A 15,493-nucleotide genomic window follows, 5' to 3' on the forward strand; every position below is an offset into this window, starting at 1 on the left:
GTACAGCTTGTTTGGAAAGGTTCCCAGGAGATAGCCTCTTCTATCTACTGTAAAAAGAACATGGTAGCACATCTTCGGTTTGCAAAATTGCATTTGAACAAATGACAAGGCTTCAGTAATAATATCTTTTGGATGGACAAGACCAAATTGGAGATGTTTGGCCATAATGCACAGTGCTATGTTTGGCACCTCATACCAGTTGTCAAGCACTGTGGTGGAGTGGTGAGTATTTGGGCTTGTTTTGCAGCCACAGGATCTGGCCCAGCTAAAGCTTTGCTGAAACTGGGTCTTTCAAAAGGACAAATATCCCAAGCACAACAGCAAATGGCTGAAAAAGAAAAGAATCAAGTTGTTGCAATGGCCCAGTCGAAGTCCAGACCTCAATCAGACTAAAATGCTGTGGCGGGACCTTAAGCAAATGCATGCAATGTCAAATGACATGAAGCAACATCATAAAGAGTGGTCCAAAACTCCTCCACAACGATGTGAAAGACTGAAAATCATAAAGAAAATGATTACTTCAAGTTTTTACTACTAAAGATGGGTATATAGGCTACTGAATCATGGGGTATACATGATTATATGGCATAGAGTTCTGCGAAAACTTTGTTTTTCACAGGACTGTTTAATGACATACCTGCCCATCAGCTCTTGTTACACTGTAAAAAAAAATCTGTAAAAATACAGTACAGTGAACCCTCGTTATAACGCGCTTCACCTCTCGGGGCCTCGCAGTTTCACAGATTTTTTTAGTGCAGTTTTTTTATGCTTTTTTTTTTCTTTTTCTTTTTTTTTTAACAGTCTATGAACGCGCATCCTGATTGGCTGTCAATCAATCTCCTCCGTCCCTTGTCTCTGTCCAGCACAGAATGTGTTCGGCTTGAAAACAGGTTTTGATCTTTGGTTTCCTTCTTTAGTACTGTATAATAATTGTAAAAAATAAAGCTGACTACTTCGCGGATTTCGCCTATCGTGGGTTATTTTTGGAACGTAACCCCCGCGATAAACGAGGGTTCACTGTACAATGCACCGTTTTAAAATGAAGAAATCTGATTTTCTAATTTGTTAGTTTTTTCCCTCTGTGCATCATGACAGCACCTATAATTCCATAAATACATAATGTAATTCCAGTTACATTCCATTCTTTTAGGCTATTCTAGATTAAGTAGACCATTTTACTATATTATAGCCCTGTTTGATACTTTCCACAAAATCTTCTCTGCCTTTTCGCTTTAAAACCCTGAAGAAATAAAATGAAGTAGAAAACAAATAAGCGTGGCCAGATTTTGTCTTGGTCATAACAGTGCTTTTGAGGTACCTAGACGGTAACCTGTGGTAATTTAAAAAAATAATAACATTCAACACATTTCATTCTTCCAGCATCAGTATCTAATAAAATGGGCTGTTGATTTTCATGGAAGTTTATACAGTACTTCCTAATGTGGAAACCTCATTCATCACCCTATAGAAAACCATACATAAGACCACAATAAATTCAAGCTTTTGTTACATGCACTGTTAGCACATTTGTTCCAGTGTGTTTACCTCTGTCTGTGTCATAGAGGAAGACAAATCGGCTCCAGTCATAGTGGTCCAACAGGGACAGCAAAGCCCCTCTGATGGACGGCCGAAGCTGCAGCGTGAACTGGCCCTCTCCTTCAGTGGGGAAGCTGGGTGTCACTAGGCTGATGTGCAGGGCCCCACAAAACGATGTCAGCGTGTTTACTGAACGCTTGTCGTAAAGGCCGAAGATAGCAAAGACCCCCCTTGAATACTGAGAACAGACTGCAGGCAGAGAAGAGGTGGAAGGAGGGAGGATGGGGTGTCGGGGACAAAGGGATGCACGTGGAAGAAGAAGAAAAAAAGAGTGGGTAAGTTGACAAAATATTAGGGACACAAAAATCTAAAGAATACTCAGTGACTCAGTTTTTGAAAGCTGGTAGGAAAAAAAATGGTCAAAAAACAGCAAGAGGGGAGGATGGAGAAGAACACACGACCCTTTAATTAAATTCACACTGTGGAATCTGGTTTAACATGTGAACCATTTTAATGAGGAACAGCTTCAACTTGTGTCAGCTATGCACTAACTTCACACTCCTAATTAGACCCACAAAATGCATTTTTTTTTTTTGAGTGGTGTATGTGACTGGTTTTGCAAATGGCTAATGAAACAGAATAGATCTTGAAAATACATCAGTCAATTTCATATTAGACTGCCTCAGCAAAATGACTTATTTTATCAAGAACAGGGTAAGACAGATTCAAAATCCCTGTCTCCCGCTTCATATGTACTTACACATGTAGTTATAAATTATAAGCACAAACATTTGCAGGCGGATGGGTTGAAATCAGACAGCATCCTAAGCCCCTGACAAGAAATTTTCAAATGCTCTGACTAGAACAAAATCATTCCCGGTAGCCAAAACTGACACTGCGTCTTATATATTTGTGAGAGAATCAAACCCAAACTCCTGAAAGCTTCAGATCCTTACAATCCACACACACACACACACACACACACACACACACACACACACACACACACACACACACACACACACACACACGCACACACACACGCACATGCACACATGCAGATACGAAACCCGAGACCAAGCCACGAGTTCACTTCAAATATAGTCATTTTCTGCTACAACACTGCAGCTCAGTCTCCAAACATCCGGAAGCTTTCAACCATGACAGCGAGAAGAGTAAAAAGCTCTGACATCTTCCGCTATGTCGCTTCTACAAAATTCTACCCTCTGCTTTGTTTTGCCATTCATCTTTGTAGCGCACCCAAAAAAAGCATTTGGTATGTGAGCAGAGGGATCCTCCATATTCTTAAAAAAAAAAAAAGGGACACGGAAATTAAGAGAGGGAAGTCTAAGAAAATGTGTCATCGCTTATTTCTTTTTATAGGATTTAATGTTTCATTTCGACTGCCCACTTTCACTTTTATCCTCTTATTTCCTCCTCCTCTTTCTTTCCTAAGTCCCATTCTTCCTTTCTTTCAAACAGCCATGTTTTGGACTTCAGCTCTATCCTGCATCATAATTCACTCTCCCCCCTGTCATACGTCACACTGGAGTAAACAGTAAGACAGGAAGACTGCAGGGTTTGCTTTTGGCAACAGTCAGGCATTACTCTCAATTCTTTTCAGTCTTTCTACCTCTATTTATCTTGCTGTGCATCACATCACCTCATACCTTTTCTTCTTTCTTTGGTTTTCAAGGCAGACACTCCATCCATCCTCTCTTTCAGCTTCCAAAATCCACTTTCCTTCATCTTTTTCTTCCCCCCTCTCTTCATCTATGGCTGCCTCCTCTTCCTGTTCCTCCCCCTCTCCCTCCCCCTGGGACTCAAAGTAATTCCATTATCAGCTATAAGCCTCAGTGGGGGTAAACACTGAGGGAGACGCAGCTTTGACGCTTTGGCTTGTGGCAATTAAACAAAGCTGAGGCCCCTGCACCCAGGAGGCGATAAGGCAGGGATTTAGTCTCCGATTATGACAGGAGCTAAATGTCTTCAATTCAGAGAACTACCATACTAGACGTACTTAGCATGCGTCATTCAGCAGTAGCTGAGTCATGGTGTCCTTAAAGTCAATGTTCTTAGCGTCTTCCAAAATGAGTTTTACAACTTTTCCAGATTTCGTTTGATATTTCAGTGCACATGAGCGTAAAATAAGCAATCCAGAAAAGAGACTGTGTTATAAGCTATTAAAAAAAGACTATTTTTTACTGGAATGCCAGAAATGTGCAGTACCTGTAATTTTAACAGCTCATCTTTGACAAATAATAAAGAAAACCCTTTTGTATGCATTAAGCACAGTACAACCAACTTGCTTTTGGATGAATTTGTGTTTTAGGGATTAACTTTTTGAAGAAAAAGAATAAAAAAATAAATAAAATAACAGAAGTGAAGCAGTCAACGTGTGAACTGACATCCTGAGTAGCAGATTGGAGCACAACTCCTGTGCCAACTGATGACTTCTTTTGAAATTTGACTGAAACTTCTGGCCTAGATGCAGCTCACGGCATCACTTGTCTGCAAATTTTTTACTTTTCATCCACCTCATGGGCCTCCATCAAAACCTAAAGAAATATTGATAGTCTTAATCCCAAACCATTCTATTTTTATACAATACCAAGACAGCTGCAACTATACACACAAGCCCAGAGCGCATAACTGAAATCCCATTTTTTCCATTCATCTGCTCTTTCGTTCTCAGTTTCTGTTCTCTATCTATCACGTCTTCTCTTTTTCGATCTGTGCTTCCTGATGTTGGTTTTGCATCTCTGACACTCACTTACGTTCCTTTCCCCCACGATTCCTTTTCTGATCTATGCCTCTATTGGCTTGTTTTTTTCTGAATTCCCCTTCACCAACACCACCCTGCCGCAAGGCTGGAATGTGCCAGACAGTGGCGTCATTGTAATAAAATGTGTGCTAAGCTTGCTTCATAAAGCTTTAATGAGAGAAGGGGACCAGCGGCACGGTACATCATCACCACAGTTAAAGCACTGGACACAATCGGTCTCCTGGGATTTCTCCTACATTCACATCTTGTTGCTCCCTCTTCACTTGTTCATGTACCATCTCCCTTTTTTTTTTTTATGTACAATCTGTTTTTTGGTTCTTAATTACTTGCTCTGTCTGTCAAACCTCTCTCTTTCCCTGTGCATACCTCTCCATAAATCTGATGTCCTTCCTTTGTCCGCATTACTCCAGCCTCTACATCTCGCTCTGTGGCTGTCCATGTTGTTCTCTGATTTGTATCTCTGTGCTTATAGAAAGCCCTCTCAATCATCTGCATACTGTGCAAAATCACTTTATTTCTTGTTTTCACATTCAGATTTGTCCAATTTGCATAACAGGGAAGAAAAAATGTTGCTGAAACAGTACAATAATTTACAGACTAATAGAGTTGCTCTCTTTGCTTCTCTAGTGTTGTTCGCTCTTTTACACTTTTCTCTCTAATATCCCTCATCTTAATGGTGATATCTTTAGGAATGCGTCCTGCTTGTTTTTCTGGGGCTTTTTTACATAGCAGAGAGAAAAGACCACCAGAGATCACAACATCAAACCTATACACATATAGACCCATATAGTCACTTCTACACACAAGTATCCCTCCATCCTCTAACACACACATGCAGTCTTCAGTCTGTGATCTTGCATTACCTTGAGGCAAAGGCCAAAATAAAGCAAGCACATGAGTAAATGAGGAGTACAAGCTTGTTTAAAAGCCATAAGGTGTATTTTTCCTGGCATTGCCTGGGGCTGCCTGCAGGGCAGAGCAGTAGTGCTTGAGGATGGGGGTGGGGGGTGGGGGGTGGGGAGTAGGGACATGGTAAATACCAATAATCAACTTTATGAGCAATATAATTATAGAGAAATGAACTGTGCAATGGCTTACGCTGAAAGAACAAAGGGGTTCTTTCAAAATGTGAAAGTTCACATTTAACCCATTTACCCAGTGGTAACCTCTAGAGAACCAAGCTCCTGTACAATTTTGTTTCAGCACTGTGAAAATATTCAGAGTCCCCCTTTCAAAGAATAGCAAGAATAGATGATCCTTCAGCAAGCAGTAAAATTTCTATAGTGGCTGACGCGCCTATCTGGAATTAGTTTTGCTACTCAAAGCATTGCATCTTGTTTCAGTTGTGGCTTTACTTTGATAATTATTTGTGCCTTATTCATTGTCCTAATTGTCTCTGCCTGTCTCTTGTTACCCAACTGTATCCATTCCCCCAGTTAGCCCTCTGTGTGTGTGTGTGTGTGTGCGTTTGTGTGCATGTGTGTGTGTGTGCGTGCGTGTGTGTGCGCACACGTACGTGCATGCATATGTTGCCCCAGTCTCTTAAATTCAATTTTTATTTACGTAGCACCAGCTCACAAAAAAAACACAGTTGGGGATAATATGCTAAGAAAGAAGAAAACAGTGTATTTCTGGGGTTAAAACAATACATTTGGAAGAAAAAGCAATATGGGAACAAGTTTTAAAAAGTTTTTTTCAGAGGATTTTTGTTCCACCTATCCATTTGTCTTCTGATTATCCAATTCAGCGTTGTGGTGGTGCTTTGGCCTTCGCCATCACTCTGTGCTATCTCTGCAGTAGACAACCATTCGTACTCACATTTGCACCTATGGCCAATTTTGAATCACCCATGCATGTCTCTGGACTGTGGGAGGAAGCTGGAGTAGCTGGAAAGAACCCACACAGGCAGTAAGAGAGCACTGGTGGCTGGTTGACCCAGCCACCATTGGATTCAAACCCAGAGCCTTCTTGTTGTGAGGTGACAGTGCTAACCACTGCACCATTGTAAAAGTTTCTTTTATTATGCAATGAAGCACTACATTTGTATTGACATCAGTAGCTCTGTTAAAGAGGATCATTATAAAGATGAGACAGAAGACAAAGTTTGGAGATCAATAGAATCTGGCAGACAGCACAGTCACTGTATGGATTTTAGATTAGTTCCCCTATACTACAACATACTGTAGATCATGAAACAATAGAGAAACTGCTTGCAAAAAAGATGCCGGCACCTCAGAGGTTAGAAAAGGAATTTCATAAGATGCTTGTAAAATTGTATTACTGTTTTCAATAAAATCATGTAGCAGTCAAACACATATATCTCTTTTCAGTACAGCTCTTCATAAGAACCAAACAGGTTTGCAGATCCTTCTGTAACATGCACAGTATTACATTTTTTTAAAATCAAGAAAGTAGCTTTTTATCCATTCTATTTAAAAGCAAAAAAATAAATGTATGAAGTCAGGCTAAAAGCCTAAAGATCAATATTCTCTGAGAGAGAATGCTCACTACTTTATAAAATAGATCAAAATTAGGAGGCATCCAGAGAGCTTTTTAAGCAATGGCCAATTGTTCTGCACCAAAATAGAGATATATGCATAGCAGCATAAGCAATATAAGCAAGAGACATAAACGAGTTATGAAGAATTAAATAGTTTTGTGGTTTCCTTCCTGGAGACATTATTATAACTTATTCTTCTCTCTAGAAGAGCTACCTAAAGACCTTTTTGAATCTCACCGGATATATTCTAGCTCACTTTTATCTGGTTTAATAAAATACATTCACAATGCAAAATCTGCAAACATGCAAACAATTGATCAGGGATTTTCAGTGATATCATGCCTCGAGTGTTCTAATTAGCAGCATTATAAAGACAAGATAAAATATAAACCTTGAAAATCAATGATCTGGGAAGGGCATTCAGCCACCTTATGGATTTTGTATCGAATCCTCTCCAGTAGAACATAGTTAATAGGATAACCGAGCTGCAACAGCTTCATAAACAGGGGCAGTGATTATTGAGAATGATAGATTACTATGTGTCCTACTGTGTGTGTGTGTGCGCGCGTGTGTGTGTGTGTCTGGTTTTGCTGCGCTTGTGAATGAGGCCATTCATTTCTCTGTCTGCCTCCTTCATCTGTCTATCTCTGTCTGTCTTCCCTTTTTTCTTCCCTCTTTCACAAAACTGCCTCAAGCAGAGAGAAAACGGAGGCCTCAGTTGTTCTCAGTGAGGGAAAGAAAGGAGAAATGCAGAGAGCAAAAAGCAAGAGAGGAAGAGAGTAGTTCCAAAACCCATGTGGGGCTCTGACAGCAACAAGAGAGTGTAAAGTCTGCCAAGCAGACAGAGCAGAGGAGAAGAGGTAGAGCAAGACATATACAAACAGGCAGAAAGAGAAAGTGAGGAAATACTGCCCTGAAGGCCAGCGAAGGAATAGAAAAGGCTTGAAAATTAGTCCTTAAATGCACTCACAACCATTTGAATGTGTTGGGAGTTAGGTCTTCACATATACACACACAAGCACACACTGAAATTTAAACTAACACATACAGAGCTGCCTCAAACAGCATTCAGAATATGCCTCTTTTTTTAGGACCCGTGTCTGAATATCAGGTCAGGGGTGAGGGACATCATGAGAAAGTACTCCTGGGTAGAACTACCACACTCCACTGTTACTTCTTTATTCTTTTTGATTGCATCTTTCTGCTTCTCTGCACCTGTTCTCTCTCCTCACTCCTCCTCAGCTCCTCCTCCAGGGCCTGTCCCTGAGGCTTCATGAACAAAGCTTCTAAGAATAAGAGTAATGACTGGGGAAAATGAGGACAGGTACCCAAGAGGGAGGCAACTGCAGTACCTCAGTGGCCTTTAGTGTTATCACAGTTAGTGAATACTAATAGTTGTTGACAATATGGCTTTCTCCCTGTGCTGTCAAATATATACACCTAGCCACAATTAGCCATCTGACTTAGCTCTCAATGTAACGTTTACCCTGAGGCCGAGCTGAGTTGTAGTAGGAAATTCAAAAGCAATCAAAAAAGGAAGAAAAAAATGAAGGCAATAGGTATCTACGTCATGATTTCTAAAATCTTTTGTTTAAAATGATTGGGGTGAAAATTTAATAACACTTGCTGTGATCCTCACTGAAGTTTCCGACATTTCCGACATTTGTTTCACAGTGTAGATTATTTGACAGCACACTCATTCGTTTATCACTCCTTTCTTAGGTTTTCCTCTATTGATTAACAGACACCTGAAAACATATTCACATTTGCCTTGTTTAACATTACTGACTAGTTTTCTGTCTACCCCAGTCACCTTGAAAATATGTTTATATACAGATCTTCTTAAAGAAAATATAATGCTGTCCACACTAATTTTCTTCAGAAAATGTCATTAATTGCAATAGCTAGCAGATTGAGAGTAGATATAATAGCGAATCATTCTGTTACAGTGCATTTCATTTGCAAACCCACAGTTTCTTCTTCTTTTTTCCACTTGCAGAAAGAAAAGCATTAATACATTGTGTTTAGGTACTCACAGAACCTGAATAAAGCCTGGTTTATGCTTGCTGTTGCAGCCTTTGCGAACGGCTGTTATTTCAGCAGCTCTCAGATTTCGCGTCCTGGAGAGAGTGTGCGATCTTGTTGGTATAAATGGATAAGACTGACAAGATTGTACACACTGACACCTTTTTGTTAAGGTGTCAAAGGTATATCAGTATACGAGCTTCCTCAAAGATTCCCAGATTTTACAGAGGGAGATGTTGCAATAGCCTGAAAAGATGAGACAGGTTGGAGAAAACTAAAAATAATATCTGCAATAGTTTTGCTTAATTTGCTTCCTGTTTTGGCTTATTCTATTCCTGTGCCAGAGGTGATCCAGAGGTTTAGTCTAAGTGTCGACACTTTGGACATGACATTCACATTATTTAAAAAAAAAAAAAACACTTAAATCACATTTGTAAACATTAATCTGTGGTCTCACTATTCTCTGCTTTACAGATCCATCACACAGACTAACCAACCCACGTGTGAAATTTTTTGCACTAAACAAACAAAAGATTTTACACAAATTACTTAGGAAATAAATCTAATCAGAAACCCCAGACTTAATTGCAAAATACATTTGGTTAAACAAAGTTGTGTGCACAATGTGTTCTCATGGTTGTCAAATACCCCCTAAGGTGTCTTTTGGCATCTGTATCAATCAAGTTTGTCACTCTGCTTAGTGCTATTTTCACTCACTGCTTTGTTGCTACTTTGTCAGATTTAGGAACAGATCATGGTTTAGGTTAAATTAGACCTTTAACAACATCCACCGTGCAAAAAAATGAAGTGTAACAGGACCCTGTTTGTTACATTTGATGCCAAGTTGTCCTGAAAAATTGTCCACATGTGACAAAGTGCAACATCAGACACAATATTGCAACAATTGTACACCACCATTGTACACCAGTGTCACAGGCCACCCAGGGCATTTCTCCGTGACACCAGCTATACTCATTCAGGGTGAGAGTGCTGCTGTTTTTCAGTGATATGTTGTGTTCCTGCAGTGCATTGTAATGCTGGAAGTGTTACAAATGTACACGTTTAACTTCTTTTTCTTTGTCTCGATTGAAAAGAAGACCTGCCAAATACCGAGTCCAGTAAGAGACGCAATATCAAAAAGGTGTATTGTTTCTGCACTCTGCTGTGATGATATAGAACATTAACACATGCAAAACTTCTGGCAAAGAAAGACAATTTAAGAGGAAATTGTATATAAAAAAAAAAAAAACCACATTACTTTTTAAATAGCACAAATGTGAAACTGACATTTCATAATCAGCTCTGGATTTCAAAAAAATGTAATACCCTGTTTTAATGTGGTGTGAAGCCTACACTTCAGGGCTATAATGGACTTCAAAAATTGCTTCTTAATATTAAGTTTGTGGCATTTCTCTGCATTAGTCAACAGTGAAAATAGAGAGTACTAATAAAATGAGGAGCAAGGGAATTACATGTAAAAGTGATTGAACACTGATGTGAGTTGTAACTGGTATTATCTCAGTCCAATGAGCCATGGGTGTGACCAATCAGCACTTCTGCTTTCTGTCTAGTCATGAGGAAGCGATCACATTTTGGTGACATCTCATTAGTGTCTCAAGTTCATATCTCTTAGCTCAGCACATTACTTTGGAACATGAAGCCCTCACATCAAAGGAATTTTACTGTAACTGAAAACGAACATGGTTAAGAATGATGCTGCATTTACAAGTAACAATAACACACAGCCACACAACTGATGTACCACCATGTAAAGTTATATTTTTTTAAGGGGAAATTGCAATAAATAATCCACCTTCCTAAATATTTTACCCTTTAAGAAACAATTCAATGTTTTGTTTTCATGCATGGCAACATTATTAAAAAAAATGTCCCCAGGATTATCTCCACTGAGGCGTGTTATCAATCTTGTAATGCAGAACCTGATAAAAATGGTTCAAGGCAAAACTGTGGCCCAAAGCATATCTGCTCACAGCTTGATACACCAGTAAAACATGGACGCACACATAGACTCACACACTGGCACGCAGGGTTGGAGCAGTGTACAGTATGCAATGCTGACAATGTGCTATAAAAACTTTGCCTCAACAGTGAGGTCTGCAACTGCATAGATTAAAGATAGAGTGAGGGAGTGGGAGGGAAATGATAAGAGGGAAAGAATGAAGGAAACTACACATCACCTGTCATAGGGCTTTGCTACCATATGGGATGCAGTCTTTTAAACAGGGATAATCTATAGTGTGTGTGCATGTGTGTTTTGGGGATGTGTTTGAGTGTGTGTGTGTGAGAGAGAGACAGAGAGAGAGAGAAATAAAGAGGAAGGTGACAGAAAGCCTTTTACTTCAGTCATCTTGAAGCATTACTAACAGTAGCTAAAGCCCTCTGGGTCTGTCCAGTACGAATGCAGTCACCCCCCCCCCCCCCCCCCCCCCCACACACACACACACACACGGCTGATATCAAAACCATTCATCACAGTAGACAAGGGAGAAGGGAGGACAGGAGAAGAAAGTAAGGAGGAGAGGAGAAACTCACTACGCCAGCCTCATACTGTACGTAAGTACCGTGCTTTTATCTCCCCCTGAGGAGTGATCACAGAAAAATCTCCAAAAAAAACCACCACTTTCCAATGGTATGGCACACTTGATGTGTACTTCTCTCTTGTGATGTGCCTTGTGTTATCCTTGCAGTTTTGTGGCCATGCAAAAGCCATTTAAATATTCTCAGCTTGTTAATTTCACACTCTGATTCAACAGCCCAAGGTGTATAAAGCCGTTTTTGCCGGACAACTTTAGGTGTTTTTTGAAGTGGTTGCTTCTTCTCGTGTGTGCTCTATGTGATTGCGTCTTAAGAGTGCCTGCAAAAACATGATAATTAGCAATCACACAGCGAGCTAACTAGGTCATATATTATTGCAGAACTGCATCAGGATGGCTAGTTACATAAAACTACTAGTACAGTAACTAATTACTCTCATCAAATACTCTCCTTCATCTTCAGTCATAAAATAAGTTGATGTGACAAAACTCTAAACTATGGTTGTGGTTTGTACTGGTTTACAAATAAAAACACAAAAACAATTTAGGCACAGGCATAGTAAAAAGAAAGGATACCCTCTTTAAAATCTGATTTTATATTTTTTTTTTTTTTTTTTTTGTGGGACTTGCTGAAATGGCTGATGCTGTCCTTTCAGAGGATATGATCTTGAGAGGGCATTGGTTTCTACTGACTTCTATTTCCACTTCCAAAGGATCAACGAGGATCCGAATTAATGTCTACTGGCAAATTTAGTGCTGTGTCTTATTAGTGTTCCAGATGACAAAATTTGCTCTGTTTTATATATATATATATATATATATATATATATATATATATATATATATATATATATATATATATATATATATATATATATATATATATATATATATATAAATGTTTATGTGCCTCTATTTCGTGTTTATCTCTGACCTCGTCTCTTCTTTTCTGACCATAACATTTAACAGTATACCATGAATAGAAATGAGCAAGACAGAGACACATTGTTGAATTGTGGGCTATAGAGATTAGGCAGATGCACACTCACCCAAAAACTGCAAATGTGTGTGCTGCACATCTATTTTCTCCTATCAACATGACCACAACAAATGGAGGAATGTTACTTGATGGTGTATTCTAAAAAGTAATAAAATTGGTCCAGATACCAATGTGTGTGTGTCTGCCCTTCCAGCTGAGTATAGGTCCACAGTGATTGACTGTGCTCACAAGATAAACGGAGCAGTAATGTAAGGAAGGTAATGGCATCCCATCATCCATTTTCCCTGCTGTCTTGGTGCTCCCTTCACTATTCCTCATCCTTTCTTCAGTCCATCTATCTTGCTCTCCTGCTGATCCCTGTCCTCTTCTTCATCTCGTTCCATCCTCTGAGCTCTCACCTCCAGTTAGTGTAACTCTACCCTCTAGATGAAGTCATGTAAATTCAAGTAAATCAAATTTTCCACCTGAAATGAGTCAAGTCAAATTAAGTCGAGTCTAAACAAACTAAGTCAATTTCATCTGTCTCATTTATAACACAAGTTGGCTGTAGCTACTGAGAAACAGGAAAGCAGATGTCTGTTGAATGAAGGATTGGTTTAATCCCTGGGTTTTATTGTCCTATGTCCTTTAGCATAAAATTGATCTTCAAATGTCTGTTTACAACCCAGTATTACTCCAAGAGTGTAATAACACCGTGTCACCGATGTCATGCGTTGCCTGTCCTAGGCGTGACGTGGACAGGCATGCAAGCTGCATGCTTAAGTTGCAGTACCAGCAGGGGGCCATATTTTATTTAAAGCCAACAAGCTAAATGGCTGATATGCATTTCTATTTGGCCTCCCTACACCTATTGTCTCATTTGTCTCGTCTTTTCTTTTTCTTAGGTAATCTTGGTAGTGCAGTATCGCTGAAATGGCTGCTAATCATGAAAAAGGCGGTAGTGACTTGTTGGCTTTAAATAAAGTAAAGCCCCCTCTGGAACTGCAACTTAAGCATGCAACTTGAGTGTGTGTCGATTTCACGCCTAGGATGGGCAAAGTGTGACATTCACATGGTGGACCAGCATGCCTGTTACACACGCTGCCATGATATGGGTTTGCTGCTTATGTACAGCCATTACACAGCTGCCATTGGGGGATGAATGAGAGGAAAACTGACTTGAAAAAGTGTTCTTTGTCCCCATTTACTACTTAAGGTGGCAGTAGCTTTTGGACTCTATTAAGATTATTCAAGATCATCACAGGTCTGATATATAAAAAAGATGTACAAACATATACAAAATGCTTGTAATGTGTAAAATTTGGCTCTGAAGTTAAGTGGCTTTATGTTTAACATGGATGTTACTATAAGTCAATTTTACATGGAAAGTCTGGTGATCCTGACAGTGCATAATTCCACAGAATTATACTGCAAGGCGTTTAATTCCTAAAGGGTACCAGCGCTTATATCACTTTTTTTTAAATGATGGAAAGCATTCATTTTGGACAGATGCATTCTAGTGTATCTCCCCTCATTAGTCATAGTCCGCTTATTACACATACAGTCAACAAAAACACCACCTGGCCTATTATTTCTGTACAATATGTTGGCCACAGTTCCATTAACTCCATGGATGACATGAATGAGATGTGGAGAACAGATGTTGGTATGATTGCTCTAACCTAGTCTGTGAATTAAAACATTTATTGGAATTGATATAATAGTGTTCTTGAAGATGTATTTCTTAGATATTTGAAGTCTCCAGTGAGTTTGAGCAGTAAATAACTTCACAATTGGTGCAATGTGACATTCTTCACTGGCCAATTTTTCTTCTTGTTTGGAAAGAAAAAAAAAAATCCTTGATTCTTTAAGTGCTAAGAGCTGAGCATATTTTTTTACTCAATGTGCCAATGTGATTCAAGTAAAAACAAAATACCCAAAGAGCTTTAAGCTTTGAGTTGTCTCATATTGTCTCATAGCAACAGTCACAACCATGACTAGCACTTTCCCCAAGCATCTGCTAAGTGCCGCTGCTAGCTAAAAAAAAAAAAGAGGTGCTTGATCGACACAAGTCTTAAGTGCCTCATATCTGTCTCAGAATGAGCAAAGACTGCTATTTAATTAAGAGAACCAAATCTTATTTGTTTGTATTTATTCCAATTCAGTGATGCAGAGACTCAAATCCCTGGGGCATTGTACCCTAGCTGAACCTGCAGTCTCTGACCTGCACATAGAAGTAAAGAAAGTATTTTGCACTCAGAGAAGTATCACAGAATCATTGTGAAGTTGGATCAGTTCAGCATAAGCTGTCTGTAATTTATGAGATACTTTTTAAGGCCTTAATATGCAGTACATTTTTCAGTTTAACAGCACAAAGTTTTATTTAGCTAGTTATGAAGGGAAAGAAATATATCCAGTATTAAATCTAGCCATCGGCTGCATGCACTGCAAGTGCAATAATTCCTGCTCACCACCTACTCAATAGCACAAAAACAAGTACAGTACATTCAGAAAGTAGTCAGAATTTGTTGAACCTCATCTCAAACTGTTTTAAATCACTTTGCCCCTTCAAATCTACACTTAAGCCCTCTAATAACATGCAAAAGCATAATTTTAAAAACGCATATGACGTGAATTTTCATGGGAATTTTCTGCTATTATTCTTTGCAGAGCTTACCTCAAGCAGTTTCTCAGGCTGGATGAGTACTGCTGAGAGACAGTGCTTTTAAGGTCTCTCCAGAGATGCTCTATTGGGCTCAAGTCAGAGATCTGATCTGACCAATAAGGGACAATATGTAAGTTGTTCTTAACCCACCCCTACATTGCACCGAATGCATGGTTAAACTATGTACACACTAGAAGTGATTCACGGCAACCATAGAAAGTGATATTCTGCAACTTCAAATGACCACAGGCGAAATGGTGGGACCTGAGATAAACATTTATCAACTTTCAGGCTACCGACTGAAGTGACTACCAGTGGGAGTGAAGAATACAGCTGATTGACATATAACCTGGTATTAAATACGTTAGAGGGTCACCTACGCAGCCGGAGCCTGGAACGTCTGCAAGCGATCAGCCGTCAGCTTCGAAGCGATTTGAGATGAAGTCCA

The 15,493-nt window shown here is 39.4% G+C and overlaps 1 protein-coding gene across 2 annotated transcripts in view; it reads right to left on the reverse strand.

The window, feature by feature from the left end:
* gria4a (glutamate receptor, ionotropic, AMPA 4a) overlaps positions 1 to 15,493 on the reverse strand; it is a 117,232-nt gene that overhangs the window by 69,147 nt on the left and 32,592 nt on the right. For both annotated transcript variants that reach the window (XM_030743849.1, XM_030743850.1), the window contains exon 3: positions 1,546 to 1,785. In XM_030743849.1, the coding sequence (XP_030599709.1) occupies positions 1,546 to 1,785 (240 nt within the window). The remainder of the gene's footprint in view (positions 1 to 1,545; positions 1,786 to 15,493) is intronic.

This window comes from Archocentrus centrarchus, chromosome 13 (genome assembly GCF_007364275.1).
Source record: "Archocentrus centrarchus isolate MPI-CPG fArcCen1 chromosome 13, fArcCen1, whole genome shotgun sequence".
NCBI classification, from domain to species: Eukaryota; Metazoa; Chordata; class Actinopteri; order Cichliformes; family Cichlidae; genus Archocentrus; species Archocentrus centrarchus.